This window comes from Leucopleurus acutus (genome assembly GCF_964270905.1).
Source record: "Leucopleurus acutus genome assembly, chromosome: 10".
In the NCBI taxonomy this organism is placed as follows: Eukaryota; Metazoa; Chordata; class Mammalia; order Artiodactyla; family Delphinidae; genus Leucopleurus; species Leucopleurus acutus.
The window spans coordinates 4,205,929-4,228,921 of NC_139153.1; the positions used below are offsets into that span (position 1 = coordinate 4,205,929).

Here is a 22,993-nt window from a genome sequence, read left to right on the forward strand (position 1 = left end):
CTATTAATACTGTACACACATTCTCATGTCCATTAATTCACCCATTCCCGTATCCATTAATTCACCTTTTCTCTCAGCCATTAATTCACCCATCTCTAAGTCATTAACTCACCTATTCCCTCAGCCACTAATATACTCATTCCTTTAGTCATTACTTCACACATTCCCTCAGCCATAATTCACCTATTCCGGCAACCATATAATACACCGATAATATAATAATACACCGATTCCCTAATGCCTAATATACCCATTCTCTTAGCAATTAGTCCACCCATGCCCTCATGCCATTAATACACCCGTTCCCTGTCTCATTTATAAACCCATTTGCTCAACCATTAGTTCACTGTTACCTCAATCATTAGTTCACAGGTCCCTGAGCCATTAGTTTATCCATTGCCTCATCCCTTAATATACCCATTCCTTCAGGCACTCAATCACACCTTCCTTTAGCCACTAATCCTCAGCCATTATTTAAGCCATTCCCTCAGCCTTTGATACACCAATTCCCTCAGGCACTAATACATACATTCCCACATCCATTAATTCACCCATTTCCTCAGCCATTAATTGAGACAATCCCTGAGTTATTAATTCAGGCATTCTCTCCACCATTAATTCAGCCAATCCCTCAGCCATTAATTCACCCATACCCTGAGTCATTAACTCACTTATTCCTTCAGCCATTAATACACTCATTCCCTCAGTCATTACTTTACACATTGACTCAGCCATTAATTCACCTCTTCCCTCTGCCATTAATACACCAATTCCCTCATGCCTAAAAAACCCATTCTCTTAGCCATTAGTTCATCCATTCCCTCATGCCATTATGGAGCCATTGCCTTGACCATTATGTCACCCATTCCCTAAGCCATTAATTCATCTATTTCCTCATGCCATTCATTTACCCATTCCCTGACCCATAATACACAGATTCCTGCAGCCTTTAATTCACCCATTCTGTCTCCATTAATTCACCACTCCCCTCAACGATTAGCTCATCCATTCCTGAACTCATTAATATACCCAATGCCTCAACCAATAATATACCCATTCCGGGCTTCCCTGGTGGCGTGGTGGTTAAGAATCCACCTGCCAATGCAGGGGACACAGGTTCGAGCCCTGGTCCGGGAAGATCCCACATGCCGCAGAGCAACTTAGCCCGTGCGCCACAACTACTGAGCCTGTGCTCTAGAGCCTGTATGCCACAACTACTGAAGCCCATGTGCCTAGAGCCCATGTGCCTAGAGCCCATGTTCCACAACAAGAGAAGCCACCGCAATGAGAAGCCCGCGCACCACAACGAAGAGTATCTCCCGCTCACCTCAACTAGAGAAAGCCTGCGTGCAGCAACGAAGACCCAACGCAGCCAAAAATAAATAAATAAAAAATATATATATATATATACCCATTCCATCATGCCATTAAAACACCTATTCCCTCAGCCTGTAGTTTACTCATTCCCTTAGCCTGGTAATCAACCATTCCCTCATGCCATTAATTCACCCTTTCCCTCAGCCATTAATACACCCATTCCATCCTGCCATTTAAACACCTATTCTCTCCACCTTTAGTTCACCCCTTCCCTCAGCCTTCAATTCACCCATTCCCTCAGCCCTAATATAGATTCCCTCAGCCATTAATTCAGCCTTTCCCTAAGCCATTAACTCACCCATGCCTTCATGCCATTAATTCACCCATTCCTTCATGCCATTAATACACCCATTCCCTAAGCCATTAATTCACCCATTCGGTCTCCATTAATACACCACTCTTCTCAGCCATTATTTCATCCATTCCTTCAGCCATTAATACACCCATTGTCTCAGCCATTAATACACCCATTGCCTCCTGCCATTAATTTACCCATTCCCTCAACCATTAATGCACCCATTTTATCTACCATTAGTTCAACCATTCCCTGATGCCATTAATACACCCTTTCCATCAGCCTAATTCATGTACTTTCTCAGCCACTAATACACACATTCCCTCAGCCACTCATACACCTATTCCTCCAGCCATTAATACAGCTATTCCCTCTGCCATTAATTCACCCATTACCTCAGCCATTAATTCACCCATTCTCTCAGCCATTAATTCAGCCATTCCCTCATGCCCTTACCCCACCCTTTCCCTCAGCCATTATATCATCCATTCCTTTTGCCACTAATACACCCATTCTTTCATGCCATTAATACACCTATTTCCTCAGCCATTAGTTCAAACATTCCATCAGTCATTAATTCACCCATTCCTCCCGCATTAACACATCCATTCCCCCATGCCAGGACTTCAGATAGCACCAACTGAGGCCATCTTCTGCTTCCAGAAATGTCTCCTTCCACTCAAACAGCTATTCTAAAAAGGACAGAAATGTGGAAGCAGCATTTTATAATAAAGATTTCACACACCACACAAAATAACAAGGATATGGTGGTGATGATAAGAAAACCCCAGATTTCCAGTTTTTCTTAAAAAATTTGAAAGCTGCCCACAAGTGATCCTCTTTCCCAGGATAGGAGCTGGCAGCAGCTGCCCGTCTGAACAAGAGATTCTCTCCCCTTCCTTCTGTCTACCCAAACTGTATTGTTTTTCTTACCTTCAGCCCAATTCACTCACTCCTGTCAGCTGTCCAGCCTCAGATGTGTCTGAGTTTGCAGCCTCGGCTTACTCACAGCCACCCATGGAGTGGTACATCTCCCACCCCCACCCATTCACCATCCCACCCAATCATTTGCCCACAGTGGCTTTGTGCAGGGCTTGTTGGATCCAAGCTGCCGTCAAACTCCAGCCAACCTCGCAAGGGCCCTTGGAGAAGCCCAGACCCGGGGGTAGGGAGGAATCTGTCACCCACCCCACTGCATCCTCATTCAAGGGGTCTCCACCAGCAGCCCCTGGGTGGCACCCACCACGCTCCCTCCTTGGCCGCAGGGAGCCCCGGACTGCCAGCTGGGCACTGTCTGGTCTGCGCGGGCAGGGTCGGGGGCTGGTGGTGGAGCGGTCAGGGCCCTCACCGGAGTTGTCCTCATCCTTGCGGATCTTCAGCTTCACCAGGTCCTCACACTGGCGCAGGATTTGTACAGCGTCCTCCATGGGGCAGTTGTCCAGGCGGATGTTGTCGATGGCCAGCAGCTTGTCGCCCGGCTCGAGGGTGCCCGTCCTGCAGGAGCAGGGTGGGGACAGGAAGGAGCCTGGCACACGCAGGCCCCGAGCCCATCCTCGTGGGCCAGCCCCCTGCCCTGCCAGGGGCTCCCCTACCTGTGCGCCACGCTGCCTTTCTTGATGTCGGAGATGACCAGGGGCTCCCCTCGCTTCCTGCTGGCTGCTGGAGGGAAGGAGCCATGAAGCCCACCTTTGGTCACTTCAGCCTTGGGGGGCCCAGGAGCTGGGCGTAGACTTGGAGCCACGCGCCCTGCTCCCACAGCTCCCTGGCTGGCTGACTGTGGGCAAATCAGCTCCTCTCTCTGTGCCTCAATTTCCCCTCTGTAAAATGGGGATGAGGCCACAGAGTTCACGGGGACGTCAGAGATTAACTAGACAAAGTGCGACAACACCTCCCATGCTCAGCCCATCTCCCAGCAAACGGAGCTCCCTGAGGGGCTGTGTCTGGCTGGTGTCTGTGTCCCCAGCACCCGGCACAGGGCCAGGTCCCAGAACTAGGTGACTTCAACAATTGAGTTCTTCCTTCCGCTGCTGCAGGGAATGCTGGCTGCCACAGCTCACAGCAGGATCCCGCTGGGGAATGGCTTTTGGCTGAGGGAGCAGCCTCACCCAATAAAATGCCTGCACCCAATGACTGGTTCACGTAGTGGTGCCAAGGCAAGGCTCCCAGCCTCAGCTCAGGACAACTCCAGTGGCCTCCCCAGCAAAGAGCTCCCCGTGGGATTGGCCGAGCCCTCTACTGGGACTACATCGCAGCACAGCTCCTCCCTTTGCCTGGTCCTGAGGCCTCCTCCGCCCACAGGTGTTGACCCTGAGAGCCCTCCTCAATAAGGTCCCTGCAGGTAATTCCTAGCGTGAAAAGCTGTTTCCCAGGGAGCACGATCTAAGACAATGGGTGGCTGAGTTTTCCTGCAGAAAGAATCCATTTGTGCTAATGGGTTTTTCCATGAGTGACCAGGTGTAAGGCGGTCCTTCTAGCCCATGCAGCACCTTTGCAAATGAGACAAAGGTGCCCCTTCTAATTAGTCTGTTGAGAAAATGTTAAAAAACTGTAAGTGTACCTTGAATGGGCACCTTGTGTCCTGTACAACCTGGGCAACTACACCTGGTTGCCCTGCCCAGTGGTTCCTGGGCTGGAAGAAGCTTCTCCCCCTCGATTGCTTAAACTCCCACCACCACTGACTGCAGGGTCCGGGGCAGGAAGGAGCTGCGGCAGCAGCCCTTCTGGACAGTTACCCCTCCGGGGCATGACGAGGAGACAGCAGGAGATGAAATCAGAGGACTTCGGCCTTTCCTGAGTGAGATGCAGGCTGGGGAGGGCTCTGACTGTTCCCATGCTTATGTATTCTACCTTTCTCTTTCCATTCTGCAGTCCCTCACTTTCATTCCTTTGACAAACATGAATTAAGCATCTACTGTGTTCTAGGCCTTTTCTGGGCCCTGGGAACACAGAGGCAAACAGAAAACTAAACCTGGCCTGTATGTCTGGCGCCTTACAAACCACTTCACTACCCCCGGAGACTAAAAAGGCCAGGAGATTCCCATTGTGCAGAATGGGAAACCGAGGCCTTGAGAAGCCTTGCCTAAGGACACACAACCGGGCACTGTGGTGGAGGGAAGCCACGTCAGACAGCCCTCCCTCCCACCCAGAGCCTTCCCGCCCGGCCAGGTGCTGGGCGTTTTCTCGGGGCAGGCGGAGAGCGTGCGGGGAGCGGACTCACAGCTGATGGTGATGCCCAGCTCCACGCCACGCCTCTTGGGCAGCTTCACGTGGAAGGTGCCGCTGCTCGGGATGACGGACTCTGGGTGCAAACAGACACACACCCACGTGAGACTCAAGGGAAGGGCCTCAGGGAGTCCCTGCCCCACACCCATTCTGGTCCAGTGGGGAGGGACCCCAAACAACCCCATCCTGCTTCTTGCACCCACAGATGAGGAAACTGAGACATGGTGCACTGACTTGTCGGAGACAAGCACCCATCAGGTCAGAGCAGAGACAGGACTAGAACCCAAACCTTACGGCTGCCGTCTCTCCGGGGGCCCCATGGCCCAGCCCAGTCCGTTCGGATCCAGCAATGACTTACTGGACGCCTCTCATGGGCCGGGCCTCAGCTGGTGCTTTCACACGCTTTATCTCGTCTGGTCTGAACAACGCCCCTTGTGATAGAGGATTCTATTCCCTATTTTACACTGGGGGGAACTAAGGGTGGGGGAGGAAGGGTCCTGTCCAAAGTCACACAGTGTGCAAATCACAGAACCAGAATTCTAACCGAGTTGTTGGGGTTCTTTGCGTAAACCCTCATCCCACCCCACCCCCCAGCTCCTGTTCCACTGCAAAAACCCTCATCAACCCTCACACCGGCATGTGCAATTCCTTCCACCCCGGCGAGTGCCTTTCTCCCACCATTAGTGCTGGGGACACACTGCAAATGCGGGGAGAAGGATCAGGGCAGGGCGGGAGGTTGGGGGGAGCAGGGTAGTGAGAGGAGGGAGCACAGGGTCCCGAAGGAGAGCAGGAAGCTCAGGGCACCCACTCACCGGCAACGTCGAACTCCACCTCCAGCACGACCTTGTGGGCCAGCGCCGCGTCTCGCAGCAGCTGGTTGGCTTCCTCCATCGTCCCGTCCTCGGTGGCAACGCCATTGATGGCCAGGATGCGGTCCCCTACCTGCAGCAGCCCACACCTGAACCGGACAGCCCGGCAGAGAGAAGAGGCCCCGTTGGGAGACAGGAACATTGCGCAGGAGCAGGGCCAGGCCCAAACCTGGGCCCCGCCTCCCGGGCGGGGGTGGAAAGCTCAGCTCCACCCTGTGCCAGCTGTAGATCCTCAGGCAATTTACCACAGGACTCTGGCTAAAGTGTGACCTTGCTGGGCCTCAGTTTCTCTGTCTGTCCAATGCGGATGATGCCATGCCTTAGGAGATGTATATAGAGGACTCTGACTTCAGTCACACAGGGGTTCACGTCCTGGGTCACTCGAGTTGTGTGACCCTAGGCAGGTGAAATCAGCTTCTCTGAGCCTCAGATTCCTCATCTACAAAATGGGGCTGGTAACGGGGTTGACGTGATAGTTGATGAGATACAACTGTGCAGCCAGGCTTGGTGTATGACTTGGTTTCCCTGGCTGCCCGTAAGCCCCCCACCCCCGAATTGGAGAGTGGTAGGCCCAGTGGGTTGGGGGCAGTAGGCTCACCTCTCCGCCGGGCTGTCAGGCTCAATAAAACGCACGAGGGGTGGGGAGGAGAGGGTCTCGGTGGCGAAGATGCCTCCCTGCAGCTGGAGACCGAAGCCGCTGAGGGGGTCTCCGCAGAGCACGACCTCGGTGGTCTCTGTGTGCACAATCTGGCCGCCTGGCCCCACGGTGCTGGAGGCCAGCGACACTGCGGGGCAGGCAGGCACGGCGCTCAAGGCACAGCCCCAGGGACGCCTTCCTGCCAAAGCCCATCCTCCCTCGGCCCAGACACCTGAAGTCAGAGAGGTGAGTGAGCGGGAGGCCTGACTGGCCCGGGGTGGGGCGGGGCAAAGTCGAGGCCCATTCTAAGCCTTGGTTTCCTCACCTGAGCAATGAGATGACGAGTCCCACCTGGCAGAGCTGTGGCAAGGATTAAGGAAGACAGCTCTCGGGACTGCCGTGTTGTAAAACAGAGGCTCTGAGGGTCGGTGATACTATGTCATGTCATGTTGTGTGGTGTTATATTTCAATTTATTTTATTATTATATCATATACCAAATATCACATTATATTACTGTTAGATACGATAGTATATATTATGCCATTTTTGGTAACAGCTTTATTGAGATACAATTTGGCTACCACAGTATACACCCACAGAGTGTACAATTCAACACTCTGTTTTTAGTATATTGAATACTTAGTATGTTCAAGTTGTACAGCCATCCCCTCACTCAATTTTGGGACATTTTCAATCCCTTAAAGAAACCCTATTGCCTTTAGTTAATCACCCAAATCCTCCCATCTCTTCCAGCCCTAAGCAACCACGAATCTACTTTCAATGTCTTTAGAGTTGCCTATTCAGGACATTTCATATCAATGGAATCATACTATACATGGTCTTTTGTGTCTGGTTTCTTTCAATTAGCATAATGTTTTCAGGATTCATCCATGTAGCACATATCAAAACTCCCTTCCTTCTTGAAGCTGGCTAATATCTAACTGTATGATGATAGCACATTTTTAAAATCCATCCATTGATGGACATTTGGGTTGTTTCCACCTTTTGGGTATTATGAATAACACTGTATAAACGTGTGTAAATATGTTTTTGGGTGAACATGACATATGTTTTCATTTTTCTTGGGCATTTACTTAAGAGTGGAATTTCTGGGTCATATGATAACTCTGTTTAACTATTTGATATGTTATTTAATATATTTTATTTTATATTCCATATATAAAATACATTTGTATTATTAATATGGATAAGGATATCGATAAGGATATCAATTATTAAATAAAACTTATATTTCTTTCTATTAATTATACTGTTGTGTCTTTATATATTATTTTCTTATATATTATATATACATTACAATACATGTAACACTTTATTGTTGGGTATATTGTGTTATTATATTTATATTCACTATTTTTTTCACTATTGATTTTTTCACTATTTCATTATTTTTTCACCTCAATGATAAGATTGTACCTGGAACATTGGAGGTGTTCAAAAAATTTTATTTAACGAATTAATTGTTATCATTAAGGAAGGAGACAGGTAAGGGGTCCCAAGAGTTCCCAGGCTCCATAAGCTCCTGCCTGTGAACGACACTTCTGAATCTTTTCACCTACACACCCCCTGCTTCAGTGGGTGACAAAGGTGCTGGTAAAGGGGTATTGTATCTCTCATCTGACTCTGAATTCTGTTTCCCTTTCCACCTTGGCTGCCAGGAAGCTCATATCCATATTTCGCTCCTTTCAGGTGCCAGATGACTTATATTTCTCTTTTCCCTCACCTGGTTCAATCCTAAATGGCCCAGTCTGACCTTCCGTTCTTTCTGGAGGCCTCCCCAACTCACATGGAAGGAGGCTGGGAACACTTTCAACATCAACAAAGGAAAGATTCTTCCCAGGAAAGATTTCAAAATTCTGGGCATTCTTGTGACTTTTGCTACTTCCACATGTTTCCTGCATTATCATTCATCACTATTTGTCTTTACATTTATTCATTTTTAAAAATACTTAAATACAGGCTTCGCTGGTGGCGCAGTGGTTGAGAGTCCGCCTGCCGATGCAGGGGACACGGGTTTGTGCCCCGGTCCGGGAAGATCCCACATGCCGCGGAGCGGCTGGGCCCGTGAGCCATGGCTGCTGAGCCTGCGCGTCCGGAGCCTGTGCTCCGCAACGGGAGAGGCCACAACAGTGAGAGGCCCGCGTACCGCAAAAAAAAAAAAAAAAAAACAAAAAACTTAAATACCTTCATTTCAAAAGGAACTATATATATGATCATAAATAAAGAGAAATGTTTATAAGCAAAAGTTAAGTAGAAATATATATCTAATAAAACTAAAAATTACTATATTCTGGATGGCTAGTTTCAGGCCTGTGTGTCTCTGGCTGAGGGAAAATTAACAAATGTCAGAGAGGTGGTAAAGACAAAGTAACACCACACCCTGGAATGGATCAGAGGGCTGAAGGAGAGAAAAATGAAATGGAGTTACTGTGAGACCTTCGTGCAAATCTGAAAAGGCATCCTTTCCTCAAGACACTTTGCCACCACCTGCTGGGAATTTTTCATAATAAAAATACAAGACAAAGTGTACAAAGTAACTGTCACCCCTCAGGTGTGCCCTTGTGCAGTGCACAACCTGCCCAACCATCCGCAGCAGCCTGGTGTACCACGCATGCTATTTAATGCCCCCCACCCACCCCCAGCCCTGCCCCAAATACCCCATACCCTTTGGCAAATCTCTCTCAGGCACAGAGGCAGCCCAGAGGGGAGGGAAGAGACCATGGCTTACATGAGCTCTTGTGTTCTCTTCTTCGCTGCCTCCTCCGTCCCATTGTGGTCCGGGGGCTCATGGGCTGGGATCCGCGAGGAAGGGTACTGGGATTGGTGCAGGGAAAGGCGTGGTTCATGGTCGGTGAGGAAAAAGGAGATGAGGACAAGGCTGTGGGAGATGAGAGCACAGAACCATGAGCCCCAGCAGAGACCTTCACCCTGCCTCAGGGAGACACGGGGATGCCTTCCCCCCTCCACCATGCTCGCTGTGTGACCTCTGCGAGCCAGTCTCTCCCACTCTGGGCCTCAAAGCTTGCAGGGTTTTCACAGACCTGGTGAAACCCAGCTGCCAGACAGGGGCCCATCTCGTCACTAATGTGTGAGGTGATGCTGTGAGGACCCCTGACTTCTCTGAGTCTTGGCTTCCTTCCCTATAAAGCAGGCTCCAGCCCCTCCCTAGGAATAGGGGAGAGGGACAGCGGGGAGGGCACTTTACATCGGTTCTGGTCCTGGCTGGCAGGGGTGGCCCAGGTGGGTGTCCTGCAGTGGCCAGGCCGGGGGCTGTGGCAGGAGGACATGCAGGGGTCCCAGCGATGTGGCTGCTCGCTCCTCTGCACCTTCACTGCGGCGGAGAAAGAGGAGAGACAGACGTTGGGGACTGAGCAGGTCTGGATCACCACACCCATGAAGGATGAGCTCCTGTCCGCACAATGAGGGGAGGAGAGCAGGAAGAGAAGATGCAGAGTTTCCCAAGCCAAGCCAGGCATTCGAGATTTTGCCCGCACGTCCTGGATGCCCACCGGGCACTGTGTGCCAGGCACCGTGCTCGGGGCTCAGCCCGAGAGGCAGGGACAGGAGAGGGAAAGCTGGCTCAGATCAAGGCCCACAGCTGGGAGGTGCTGGAGGAGCAGGATGTGAACCAGGCTGACTGGCTTTGGAGCTCAAGAACTGACCGGTCAGCTCCGAGGAGTGCAGTTTGCAGACGATGACCAGCTGCAGCACCTTCGGAGTCTGCCGCAGTGCTGCAGCCTGGGCCGGGGGCTGGGCACGCAGGGCACCAGGGCCTGGCATTTCTGCCCTGCGCTGGGCTCTCGGGGGCCACCTGGGTCCCTGTTGGGTTGGCCCAGGCCTGCCCGGACCTGCATCGCAGTCTGAGGCTGTTCCCGCTTCCTCCCCTCCACCTTCCACAGGCATCAACCCCAGCGAACTCTTTACTCCAGCTAAGCATCTGCTTCCCAGGGGACCCCGCAGACCCTCTACCAGATCCTGCCCCCCTCACATCCCCAGCATCCCCCTCCTACCCACTGCCCCAGGCCCTGTACTGGTTCTTCCTTCTGCTGCAGGACTTGTGGGGGGATGTCCAGCCTGGTGCAACATGTTCTTGGAGGGATGGGTGAGGTCTCCCGGTGATCTCAGCCCACTGACTCTGCCTCCCTGTTTGGTGACTCCAACCCCACCCGGGGACTGGGCCACCTCTGGGGCCAGCAGCCGGGTCCAATCCTGGCTCCACCACTGACCAGCTGTGGGACTGGGATAAGTCACTTAGCCCCCCTGTGCCTCATTGTCACATCTGTAAAATGGGACAAAGACAGTGGCTACTTCCTAGGGAAGCTGGGAGGATCAGAATGAGTTAGCACGTATGATGTGCTTACAGCAGTGCTGGGTGCTTAGCAGAGGCTTATTCAGTGAGAGCCAGGGGCACTGTCAGCAGCTGTGTGCTCTTGGAAGGACCTGCCCTGCTGGGCGCCTCAGCGCCTCTGTACCAACCTTGTAGACTTGTCATGTGGGTGAACCCACATGACCCGTGGGAAGCCCAGGCACCACAGCAGGGGGTAGGGGAACAGAGGGCGGGACTTCAAGCCCCAAAGCCTCCTCCATCAGCCCCTGCTGTGGCTTGTCGGGGTCCTTACCGACCCTGGCAGAGACCAGAGATGCCGGTCCCCACACATCTGATCTGCAGAATTTTTCTCTTCTGGAAGATTGGGGTTGCAAAGGGTGGGGCAGGCAGACTCCATCCTCGCCCCCCTCCCCCACTGTGCCCCAAGGGCTGGAATTCACAGCCTGACCCCCTTGACCAAGCCTGTGCACTCGGGGTCTTGACGCCTACTTACAGATGAGGCAGCTGAGGCTCAGAGAGGCAAAGCACCTGTCCAGCTGTTAGGGACGAAGCTGGGATGTGAACTCGAAACCCAAGGGTTAGGCTGCTGGAAGCACTTGCCTGCCCTGAGCGGGAAGCTGCCTTTCTCTGACCACCCTCCAGCCTGCCCCAGGCCCCCGCTCTGCCCTCTGGGACCCCAGACCATCTGCTCCCTCTGCTCTTAGAACTGCCCAGCGCCTAGGTCCCTGGTCCAAGCTGGGAGCCCCGACCCCTCACAGGGGTGGCTCTAGGCCCTCCGTGACTGCTTGGCTGCCTCCTCTGGACCTGCCGAGGGCCCTGAGCTGAGTCCAGGGTCCAAACTCTGAGTAGCACAGGGCACAGAAGACTGTCCCCTCCCTTGTTCTAGCCCTTATACTTCTATTAATATAACCAGTGATGGAACTAGCTTTTGGGCCAACCATGCCAGCAAGCTGTCAAATCAAACACCCAAGTTGTTTATCCGCCCCACCTCCCCACCCTTAGCTGCTGCACTTGACAGTTCGAGCTTCCCTGTGGGAATGGACATTTGTTCCAGTAAATTTTAGCCTGCCCAAGGCTTTGGTCCATTAGCCTTCAGGTTTGAGCTCTGAGGTCTGCCAAGGGGACCCACCTGCCTCTGAGGGCTTCAGGGGCCGCCGACTCTGGGGCGCAGGTAGGATCTCCAGCCGCACTTTCTCCGACACGCTAGCCAGGAGCTTGGTGGCTTCAAGCAGCGAGCAGTGTTCAGTGCTGGTGCCATCGATGGACAGGATGCGGTCTCCGGCATGCAGGGCCCCACTCCTGGCCAGGTCAGGGAGCAAAGGGGGAGGCTGGTCCAGCCGGACAGAGCTCTGGGCAGCTCTCCCCCTGCAGCCCCCACGCCGTGGCAGCTCTCAGTGGGTGCCCACCTGTCCACCACACTGGCCGGCTTGATGCGGTCGATGGTGATGACTGGATTGTTCCGGTGGGAGCCGGTGGTGAGCGAGATCCCCAAGGTGGACCCTGGTGTCTTGGTTATTTCCACTATCAAGGGCCCTGAAGCGTTGGCCACTGTGTCTGGTAAGTGGAAGGAAAGAAGAGTTTGAGATGCAAATATTGAGCACCTTTCTCCATCTCGACTTAACCCTCACTGCCAGGGAGGGATCACTGCACCCACTTTACAGACAAGAAAACTGAGGTGCGTGGAGGCAAAGACCTCGTCCAAGGTCACACAGCCACTCAGAAGCAGATGAGGGGTAGGAATTCAGGTCTCAGGGGCTCTGAGTCCAGGCCTTTGCTGGACAATACTAATTTGCTCGCATATATTCGAGAGCCGACTGAATACACGGAACTGTGGGTTTCACTATGAGCATTCCCCCTTTCAGAAAACGGCATCCCATTCACCCACCCAGTGGCTGGAAAACAAAACCCTGCTCCTCCTACTCTCACCCCCATCCCCACGTCCAAACATCAGCAAACCAGGCCAGTGGACCTTCATTGTACTTCCCGAATCTGACCCCGTCTATCCCCCAGCTCAGCGCCTGGTCCAGCCACCATCACCTTTCTCTCACCTGGACAGCTGCAGATTAGAGGGCATCACGCAGCCTTCCCATCTCTCTCCCTGATTTTTTTACACACTTATCATCATCTGACACACTCTATATGTGATTTATTCCATCTATTGTCCGTCTCTCTCCACCAGAATCTCAGCCCCATGCGAATGGAGACCTCATCTGTGTTGTTCTCAGGTGGATCCCCAGTGCAACAAACAACGCCTGGCAGAGTATTACTACCCAGAGAGGCTCAGAGAGGCTGTGACTGGGCCAAGGTCACACAGCCTTTGCAGTGGTGAGGATCTATACCTGCTACCCCCTTCCCTCTATCCCTGGGCCTCTTCCTGCTCCAACCCTAGCCCGTAGGCCCCCAACTCACCTGGAATGGCCACATCATACTCCACCTGGAAGAGTGCCTCGTGGCTGCACTGCCGCAGGGTGGCCAGAGCAGTGGCGTGGCTGGCCCCATGCAGCAGTATCCCGTCAACGCTGAGTAGCCTGTCCCCCACCTTCAAGGAGCCCTCCCTGCGGGGAAGGGCCCGGTCAGTCAGCCTCACCCAGCGCGAGCCAGAGAACAGAGGGAGGGCAGGGTGCGGGTGAAGGAGAAAGGGACAGAGCGGATGAGGGAAGGAATGCACATGTGGGTGAAAGAACCAGGGAGGTTATGTGGAAGCAGCTGAATAACTGAAGCGGGCACTGAAGATGGGGGTCGGGTCGGCTCCGACCCCTCCCAGAGGCGCTTAATAAATTCAGTCCCAGCTCAGCCCTCCAGCGTCTGAGCTGGAGATGCCCTTCGAGGTCACCACCAGGGCCCCGACAGGGTCCCAGCCCTGCCGGGCCACTCAGCATCAGGGGCGGGCAGTCTGGAGGCTTCGAGCTGCCAGCACAGCGGTCCCTGCCCAGATCCCCACCCTGGTTCTCAGCAGTGATTCTGGGCTGGTGAGAAACATGCCTGGGAAGGAATTCCACTGGGCCCCAGGGGAGGGGCATGAGGTGTTCACCTTGGTTTGGGTCACATCCCAGCTCTGGAATGCCTGCCCAAACAGGTGGCCAAAGCTATTCCGGGAGGTTCTATGAATAACTCATCACAGACCCGTCCCAAGGTCAGGTTTAGATTTCTGACAAGGCCTTTCCAGGCGTTTCTTAAAATGGCCAGGAATCTCCCGCCGGGAGGTCATGGGGTCAGGAGTTGGAAGCTGGGTGTGTTCCTACTCCACACTCTCTCCTCCTGGCGCTTCTGAGCTTCTGAGCGGGGCTCAGGCAGGGCCAGGCTGGCAGCGCAGCCAGGACTGGGGAAGCTGCATCACAGAGGACCACAGTGACGCTGGTCACCATGCCCCACACTTCCTTCACAGCAGCTCTTAGGGGCTGCACTATTGGACCCACTCCACAGACAGGAAAATGAAGGCCAGGGAAGGGGTAATATGACACTAAAGCTCACTCTCCATCCCCATCCCGCCCCCCCCCAACCCACCTCGAGATAGCAGGACCTTGGGGAAGAAAGGTTGGGGGAAGCTCTCATTTGGGGTTTAGTGCTGGCTCCACCAATAATCTGCTGAGCGACTCTGGGCAGGGGTGTCCCCTGTCTAGACCTCAGTTTGCTTATCTGGAGAATGTGTATGATGTCCCTTCTGCGTTCTTCCTAGGGGAGCTGGGGGAGGGCAGTGCAGGGTGAGGCTGTAAGCTGCATCCCGGCTAAGGCTCACCTGTCGGCAGGGCCGCCGGGCCGCACGTAGGTCAGGACGAGCGGCCGGGACTTGTGCCCGTCTTCATGAGCACCTCCTGGACAGAATTCGACAGTCATCTATCCACTCCCTCCCTGGTGCCCGGAGGCCCCAACCCAGACCTTAAGCAGGCTTCCTTAATTAAATCTGCTTGAGGACTCTGTGCTTGCTTTTCATAGTCCCTCCTATGAGGTATCAACTGTAAATCCCACCCAGAGTTCGGACAAAAAGTAGGGAATAGGACCAAAGTCCTCTCTCTATTAGCTTGCTTCCTTTCCTGCGACCTCATCCTATTTCCCTTTTTCCCCTCGTTGCTAGGCAGCTCCAAACTTCATTTTCTGTTACAACTTTTCCCTCTCACTCCCCCCAATCATTTGTTGCTTGGCCAATTTTTCCATTTAATACTTGATTTTAATGGTTGCTTGGCCACTTTGTTGCTTGGCCAATTTTTCCGTTTAATACTTGATTTTAATGGTTCTTAAAAGTCAGAAGGAAGATTATACATGTATGTAATTCATTAGAGCAAAATAGAACATACATAGAATTGGCATTAGCCTTCCCGTCCCTTGACCCCAAATGTGACTCTTACACTGACCTCTGAGGACAAAGCCAAAGCTATTGCCCTCCTTGTAGAGGGAGACATCCACTGTCTTTGAAACGATCCCTGGGTTGTTCTCAGGGGCTGGGGAGAAATGGAGGACTCCTTGAGTCCTTCAGTTGCATCACCAAGCTGGCAGATGTCCCCAAAGCTCATTCCAGGAGAGTTGGGTGACCAGTCAAAGACATTACAGGAAGGGTAAATTCCCCTTGCCCCATTTTACAGGTAGGACAAGTGAAGCTTAGAGGCACACTCTTCCCTATAACCCACTCAGTCCACCACTTAGAGAGGGGAAAGGGCCAGCCCATGCTCCCACAGAGATAACAGTAGAACTCAGGCTTGAGTCCATGGCTCACAGTCTTAGGCCAGAGCTGAATTCCAGACAGTTACTCAAATTTCAAGACTTCAGACCAACTTTGAAAATTCAGAGCTAAGCTAAACCCTAGGCCACTGTACTCAGTGCAGCATGGGAGGGCGGGGAACAATTTATTCAGTGACATTCCTAAAACCTTCCCTCCTAAAGGAGAAGCATCTGGAAACTAAATATGCAGGATGACAAGGGGTTATAAGCAGGTCCCTACCACCTCCTGGTGACAGCGTACTGCAGTTGTAGGCAAGGCCCCAGGTGCAGCATGGGTGTTTGTGGCCAGTCCCCAGGACCAGTCCACCCCAGCTGGCATGATGCCCACCCACCACCCAGGTGCTGGCAAGGAGGCAGCTTTGTCCACCCATGACCAAGGCAGTGGAGAAAGTTCCCAGTCCAAGGGCACCCACCGGGCGGGGGCAGCTCATACTCCACCTCCAGCACCACACGCTCTCCCACATTCTTGAGCAGAGTGATGATCTCATCGTGGCGGAGCCTGGTCAAGTGGATCCCGTTTACTGACCGAATGTAGTCGCCCACATTCAGCAGGTCACTCCTGGGAGAAAGGAGGCCAGAGCACACGCGTGGTGACAGGTGCTGGCATTTCATGTCCCCCCTCCCACTGAATCCTTATGGTCTCTGGATCCCCATTTTACAGATGGGCAAGCTGAGGCTCAGAGAGGTCAGACACGTCCAGGGTCAGACAGCGAGTGAGTTAGGAGAGTGGGGATTCTAACCTAGACCTGCCCGACACCCAGGCCAGCTTTTTGCCTGATGCTGGTCTGCCCGCTTTCCCTCCTGCTGAGGTGTCACCCTCATAGTCATAGCTCTAACCGGCCCCAGACAGCCCACAGAGTGGCCAGATCATCACCCCCTTTGCTATTCCTTAATGCTCTTCCTGGGCCCAGAGGGGCAGTGATAGAGAGGCTAACTCCTAGGTTTCATGGAACTCATGGTCCAAGGGACCCCAGAGGTAAAATAATAGGTGCAGGCAGTGTGTGCAGAAGTGGCACACAGGGCTGTGCCAGCAGAGCCGATTGCCTGCCTCAGCCTGGGGTGCTGGGGGCTTCCCAGAGGCAGTGTGGGGGGATGAACAGGATGCAAAGGCCTGGAGGGCCCGAGAGCGGTGAGCATGGGATGCTGTGGCCGAGCTGAGTCAGCTCTGGTGTAAAGGGAAAGAAGCAGCCGGGGCCTAGAATCCCAGCCTCCACTGGGGGCCTTCCCTCCACAGACACCAAGCTCTTAGGTGCTCCAGGAAACAGCCGTCTGATTGCTCTGCGGAAAGCCCTAGTACCCTCCTCCACTGCCCCCTGGCCCCCTTCCTGCTGCCCCCACTGAGCCCACTTCTCACCTGGCTGCGAGCCCCCCAGGCCTCAGGTTGGAGACCCTGGGCTTCCCATCCTTGTCGGTGCCACCCGAGATGGTCAGGCCCAGCGTGCTGCCTTCCTTCTTCGTCAGCTCCACCATGGTGACCCCTCGGAACTCCTCTGCTGACAGATAGGGGGTGAGTGGGCAGCGTGGGGCAATTCTAGGCCCCCAGCTCCAGGACAAGTGAGGCCAATATTTGGTAAGTCCCCTCAGTACCCTTGGCTGCATGACACTGGGTGAAATCATGTCCTTCTTACAAAGGAGGATCAGAGAGGTTAAGTGACTAGTCTAAGGTCACAAAGTGATTTAGCTGCAGAGACAATGCTGTCTGACCCCCACCTGGAGCTCTCTGTGCTCCAGGACAGAGAAGGGGAAGGAGAGGAGGCTGGTTACCTGGAATGCTCTGCCTGCGGCACGCCAGAGCCACATCAGCCCCTCCTGCGTCCTTGCCTCCTTTGGAGTAAGGCCCATCGTCTGCAGGAGAGAAAGAAAGGCCCTGAGTTCCGCTGTCATTTCCATCAGGCAAAGCGCTCCTGCCTTGGGAATCTTCTGCTTCGTGGATGTGGCCTGTTAGAGGGGTTCCTTCCTGCCACCAGCTCCACCTGAGTCTCCGCTGGGGGAGCCTCATGGCTTCTCCCCGCAAGGGCAACTCTGTCTGTGCTCTTGAGTAACGCTCTTTGGAGCACCCACCACAGACTGGGCTCTGCACGATGGTCCAGTGATTAACCATCTCCACAACTATCATTCCACATATACAGAAAGAAGCTGAGGCTCAGAGAGGGACAACTTGTGCCCACGGTCACACAACCCTTGGCCACGACAGCCTCTGCTAATAGCCAGGACCAGACCCCAGGCGCCTCTGCCCACCCTGCCCCATGCTCCAGGCTCCCTTGACCAGGTTCTTTTTGTCACATTCCTTCTCCAAGTCCCTTCTCAACCCTGGACTGAGATGGGTAAGGTCAACTGGCAAACCGTCAAGCGGGCCGGCTCTCCCATGCTGCCTCTGGGCCCACCCCTGCCCCTCCAGGCACTGTACACCCCCCCAGGCTTCTGCTGCTGTCTCAGGCCTCACCCAAGCCTACACCCCGCCCCCCTCCCTGCTCTGCCCCCACGCCCATTCACCAGCTGTGGGCAGGCCACTCCCTCCGCAGCCCCCTGGCCACAGCAAGGCCTCTCACAGGACTGTCCCCCTCCTCACTCTTCAGAGGAGGGGGAGAGAGGGGGCTAGGGAGGAAATCAGCCCCAGCTGGGGGCAGAAACCTCTTATCCCATCCCAGCCACATCCTTTTCACGAGGTGGGGAGGGGCTCAGATTAGCGTTCAGCCAGAGGTGGTGTCAACCTGGGTCAAGATCAGGCAACAGCCTGGCCAAGGTCCGGGCTCAGTCAGAACCAGAAATCTACAATCTACAGCACGTTTCTCAACCTCGGCACTATTGACATTTTTTTTTTGCTGGATTGCTGTACGATGTTTAGCAGCATCCCTGCCCTCTAACCACTAGATGACAGTAGCATCCCACCCCAGTCACCACACCAAAAATGACTCTAGACAACCCACATGTGCCCTAGGGGGGGCAATACTGTCGCCCCCAACCCCGCCCTGCCCCTCACTGAGAATCACTGCTTTAGAGTCAGGGGTGGGGCTCAGGCTGGGTCGGGGTCAGGTTCAGCTTGGGGTCAAGGCTGTAGCTCAACCTGGGTCCAAGGAAGCCTGAGAACCTTCACCACCTGCAGCTTTAACCATTGAGAAATGGCTTCTCCCGACCAGGGATAGGTTCCCTTAGCTTTGCCAGAAGGTGGGAAATAACGAATCATTTCCAGGGCCCCGGGAATTGGCCCCCAGCAGTTTTGCTCACCTCCCCCACCCCTAGGCCCTGTGTTCACATCCACAGCCACGGATTCAGGCAACACCCCATTAAGTATAAAGCCTCCTATTACGGTTCCCTAAATTGCACTTAATTTAGATTCAACAAGACGTTTCTGAGCTAATAAAATTAAAAAGACTGGGTTCTATCAACTGTGTGACAGTGAACACCTCTGGTATTTCATGTGGGCAATTCTGGAATTAAAATCTGTCTTATCCCATGCAAATTAGACTCTGCCACTGGAAAATCCTTCTCTCCCCGGGCTGTCCTGGGAAGACCAGAGATAAGCTTGCTGGCTCCAAGTTTAGGAGTCTGGAGGTGGGGGAGGGGGAAGATTATCTCCTACGGACAAGAAAGCAGAGAATCAAGTTTGCCAAATTCAGAGCCGTAGAATCCCAAAGAATGGAGCGGAACAGCGGTGGGTTAACGCTGATTCTGAAGCAGAGGGTGCGGGATGTTGGCTGCTGAAGCAGAACACCCATTTCCTGCGGTGTCTCTGTGGTGTGTCTTCAACACTACCTCTCTGCCCTTTCCTCATCCCAATATTCAAATTTTGATCCAGTGAATGACACGGTGCCAAACTGGGCTGCGATGGCACACTTGGCACAGCTGAGATGTGGGGGTCTGCTGCCTTTGGGCTCAGCTGTCAGACAGGCCTGACTGTGTGATGATGCAAACCAAGACTCATACAACTGTGCGCAGAGTCAGTGGGCAATAAGTGAGGACTTGAGAGACTCTTCTGTAGAGAACGCACGTGCATTTTAGGGTGTGGCCTTGATGACCTCTCTCGGCGGTGGAGGCCACTCAGGATAGCTGATGGCCAGATACGGGGCTTCTGGATATCTAAGACCCCTGCCACATTCAGAAAGGCACCCATAAGGAATGCTACAATGTCTACTGATGCTTGTTCAGAGGGGCCAGTGCCCCACTCTCACAAACATCCTCAGGTCAGGGGCAAACAGGCAGCATTCAAACCAAGAACCAAGGCAAGGACAGAATTGCTAGTTAACCGTGTGACTTGAGTCTCTATTTCTTTATCTGTAAAACGGGGGTGTCTCCCCCTATCGCTGGCTCCAACCAGCCCAGGCATGAGAATTAGAGGGAATTATTTTATTTATAGAAAACCCCAGGAGGGTTCGGACCCCAGTCCTCCTCCCTCGGAGAACATGCCTGCTCTCTCCCGCTCTCTCTCTATTTTTTGTTCTGGGACCTGGTAATTATATGCTTATAGATGAAGGCTTTTCAAAAACATCTTTCCCACCAATTTTCAGCTGGAAAAGTGCACAAAAAACAGAGATATTTTTATCCGAGTGTTTTTCCTGTCTCCTCCTTCCAGCAATGGGCAATTATGAGCTTTTTCCTTCAGTCAATCTGTCCTACAGAACTCGCTTCAGAGGGAAATTCATTTCGCAGCAATGCCAGACCATCCGGCCGACTCAGGCTGGGCAAGTCGGGGGAGCAGGAGGGAGAGACACCGTGCTGAGCACAGACCGCACACCTGGTCCCCGGCCCCCAAGCTGCAGCCGGGTGGATGGGTTTCTTTTTTATTTTATTTCTCCTGAAAGCATTGCTAATTTGCCTTCATTATCTCTGTTTCTCTGGAGCCCCAGGGAGCCACTGAGCTTTGAGAAAGGGAACAAGGAAGTCAGCCCTTGGCCAGGCTGCCTTTGTCAGGGTCCCGCCTAAGCAGGACGGGGCCTTGGGAAGCGGGGGCTGGGGAGGGCTGTCGATGGGGGCGTGACTGATGCCTGGCTCTGCAGGCCTCCAGGAGGGAGCGTTCACCATCAGAGAGGGGCCACTGGGAAAACCAATGCCCGGAGGCTCAACTTGGGCTGAAGAGAAAATAACCACTTGACAGAAAGCCAGCAGCAGGGCCAGCCGGCCCGAGTGCCGCTGAGGAGAAGGGGGCCCCCAGTCGCCCCTGGGTCCAACCACAACTGCACACAGCGGCCCACTGCTGATTGCACTCCGACAAGTGATCGGCCAATCCTGGATGGGTCGGCCCAACCTCCGAAGGCATCGCTGGCTCGATGGAAAGGGTAGGATGGGCTTTGGATCCTAAATCTGCTGCCGACCGGCTAAGGGATCTGGGACAAGTCGCTTCTCCTCTCTGAGTCTCGGCACAGTGGAGGAGCCAGTGCCCACCTCGTGGGTTGGTGGGAGGCATCAGCGAGGTTATGTGGTACACAGAGCCAGGACACATGGAAGTTCTCTCCCTGGCCCTTTTACTCACTTCGTTAGAAAGATTTTCCCATTAGTAGTGGTAACAACTCCTCCTGATTAAGTGCCAGGTGCTGTGCTAGGTGCTTCACAAGTTTTGTCTCACGTATCCCCATCACCTTCTGAGGTGGGATGATCGTTATTTCCATTTCACAGATGGTGGAGCTGAGGCACGGGCAGGTTAGGCGACTTCCCATTGTAAGGGGCAGGGGCAGGATTTGAACCCAGGCCATATTCTAAGAAATTTTAAATTATTACCACTTTATCCTCATGATAATCTTATGTGGTGGGTGTCACGATCATCCCCACATTATAGATGAGGAAACTGAGGCACAGAGAGGTGGTTAAGGGAACTGCCTAGGGTCACACAGCTCCTAAGCGGCAGAGCCATGGGGCCCCTCCTGCCTTCTCCCCTCACCCCATGACAGTCCTGGGGGGACTCAGGGGTAATGCCTGTGGCCCTCCTGGCAGCAGCCCCGGCTCCTTTGGGCACTCCTGACCCACTGAATGATCGCCCTCTGGCCATGGCAGGCTGGACCAGGTCAGACAGCTGGATGGAGAAGCATCAAAGCCGGTGGCAGGCTGACCTCAGAGTGACAGCCCCGATTTCCGTAGCTGACAGGCCTCCCCAGAAGCTGTGAAGAGATCGGCTCGGCCACAGGGTGACCCTTGCTCTGTTCAATGCATATTTTTAAGGGAAACAAAAAGAAATACATCAATAGATTTAAAAAGCAGACGCCTGCTTCACTTGGTGCCAAGGACTGAAAAAAAAAAAAAAAACGACTGACAAAGGAGCCCGGGGCTTGGCCCGCCCAGTGCCAGGCCCACTCCAAGCACTTGACCGGCACTGACATGTTTAACTCTTCTGCGAGCTCACTAACAATCCCATTTTACAGACAAGGAGACTGAAGCCCAGACAGGCCACTCAGCTGGGGAGCTGCAGAAGACAGACTGGAATTGGTCTGTCTGGCCCCCAGCAGACCACATCCTTAATCCTCAGCTCTGCTCTCTCCCTCCAAACACAAGGGCAAAAGACCCCAAAAGAGGGGCGCCCAGTGAGGCAGCACCGGTGCCCAGGAGGCCAACGTTAGCGCTCGGGCACCCACAGGCTGGACACGACCAGAGAGGTTGCCAGCCCTGCAATCCCTCTTCCACAAGGTGTGCGGGGCCCCTGGCACTGGGCCCTGAGCCCACGCTTGGGCTGACACCCCCCTCCATGGGACCACGATGGCCCCAACGTCATGTGGGTCAGGGATGCAGTCTCCAGAGGGGCCGTGGCCTTCTGGGTCTGTGCTCTCCCGCGTCCCTCTCAAACCCACAAAACTGGGTCACCAGCGGAGCAGTGAGGACTCAGTCCACCCGGCGGAGAATAACAGCAAATGTTCTCCCCACAACTGACAGTCCCCGGGCCTCCCTGACCTCACCTCCTAATGCTCTCTCCTGGGCTGCCTCCACTCCGGTGCGCTGGTCTCCTCGCCATTCCACACACCAGACTCAGGCTCACCTCAGGGCCTTTGAACTGGCTGTTCCCTCTGCCAAGAATGCTCCTTTCCAGACACCCACAAAACCCCCTTCCTCACCTCCTTCAGGAACCTGTGGAATCTTCACCTTCTCATCTTTCCCAAGCGGCCTGTTTGAACTTACGCCTACACTCCCAACACCTCCAGCACTTCCCATCGCCTTCCTTACCTAGCAGACCTCACTTTGTTTTTCTTTTAACTTAGTGATCTTATTTCCTATCTGCCCCTTCCCACTATGATGTCAGCCCTGGGGGGCTGGTTTTTTGCCTGTCTGTTCACTGCTGTTTTTGGCTTAGAGAGTCTGGCACACAGTAGATTCTCAGTAAATCATGTGAAATTCAATTCCCACTTACAGATTAGGAGAATGGGGATCAAAGAGGTGGAATGAGTTAAGGTCGTAGAATCAGGAAGAGGCAGAGATAGGATGCAAACCCAGGCCTCCCTGGGTCTGGAGGCCTTGGCCTCCGTGGTCTGGGAACTGGGGTTTCTCCCACAGCCATGGGCCTGAGGAGGTCAGGCCTGCCAGAAGATCCAGGTGGTTCTGGTGAGGGCTCCCC

The 22,993-nt window shown here is 53.7% G+C and overlaps 1 protein-coding gene across 3 annotated transcripts in view; it reads right to left on the reverse strand.

Moving 5' to 3' along the window:
- The window catches only part of GRIP2 (glutamate receptor interacting protein 2), a gene marked incomplete at both ends in the record, with an annotated part of 122,880 nt that overhangs the window by 41,829 nt on the left and 58,058 nt on the right, over window positions 1–22,993 (reverse strand). For all 3 annotated transcript variants that reach the window (XM_082848050.1, XM_082848051.1, XM_082848052.1), the window contains 15 exons: window positions 3,021–3,166; window positions 3,265–3,331; window positions 4,890–4,970; window positions 5,707–5,852; window positions 6,362–6,548; window positions 9,151–9,300; window positions 9,628–9,753; window positions 11,879–12,048; window positions 12,156–12,303; window positions 13,159–13,304; window positions 14,486–14,561; window positions 15,099–15,185; window positions 15,876–16,021; window positions 16,817–16,952; window positions 17,227–17,307. In XM_082848050.1, the coding sequence (XP_082704176.1) occupies window positions 3,021–3,166; window positions 3,265–3,331; window positions 4,890–4,970; window positions 5,707–5,852; window positions 6,362–6,548; window positions 9,151–9,300; window positions 9,628–9,753; window positions 11,879–12,048; window positions 12,156–12,303; window positions 13,159–13,304; window positions 14,486–14,561; window positions 15,099–15,185; window positions 15,876–16,021; window positions 16,817–16,952; window positions 17,227–17,307 (1,893 nt within the window). The remainder of the gene's footprint in view (window positions 1–3,020; window positions 3,167–3,264; window positions 3,332–4,889; window positions 4,971–5,706; window positions 5,853–6,361; window positions 6,549–9,150; window positions 9,301–9,627; window positions 9,754–11,878; window positions 12,049–12,155; window positions 12,304–13,158; window positions 13,305–14,485; window positions 14,562–15,098; window positions 15,186–15,875; window positions 16,022–16,816; window positions 16,953–17,226; window positions 17,308–22,993) is intronic.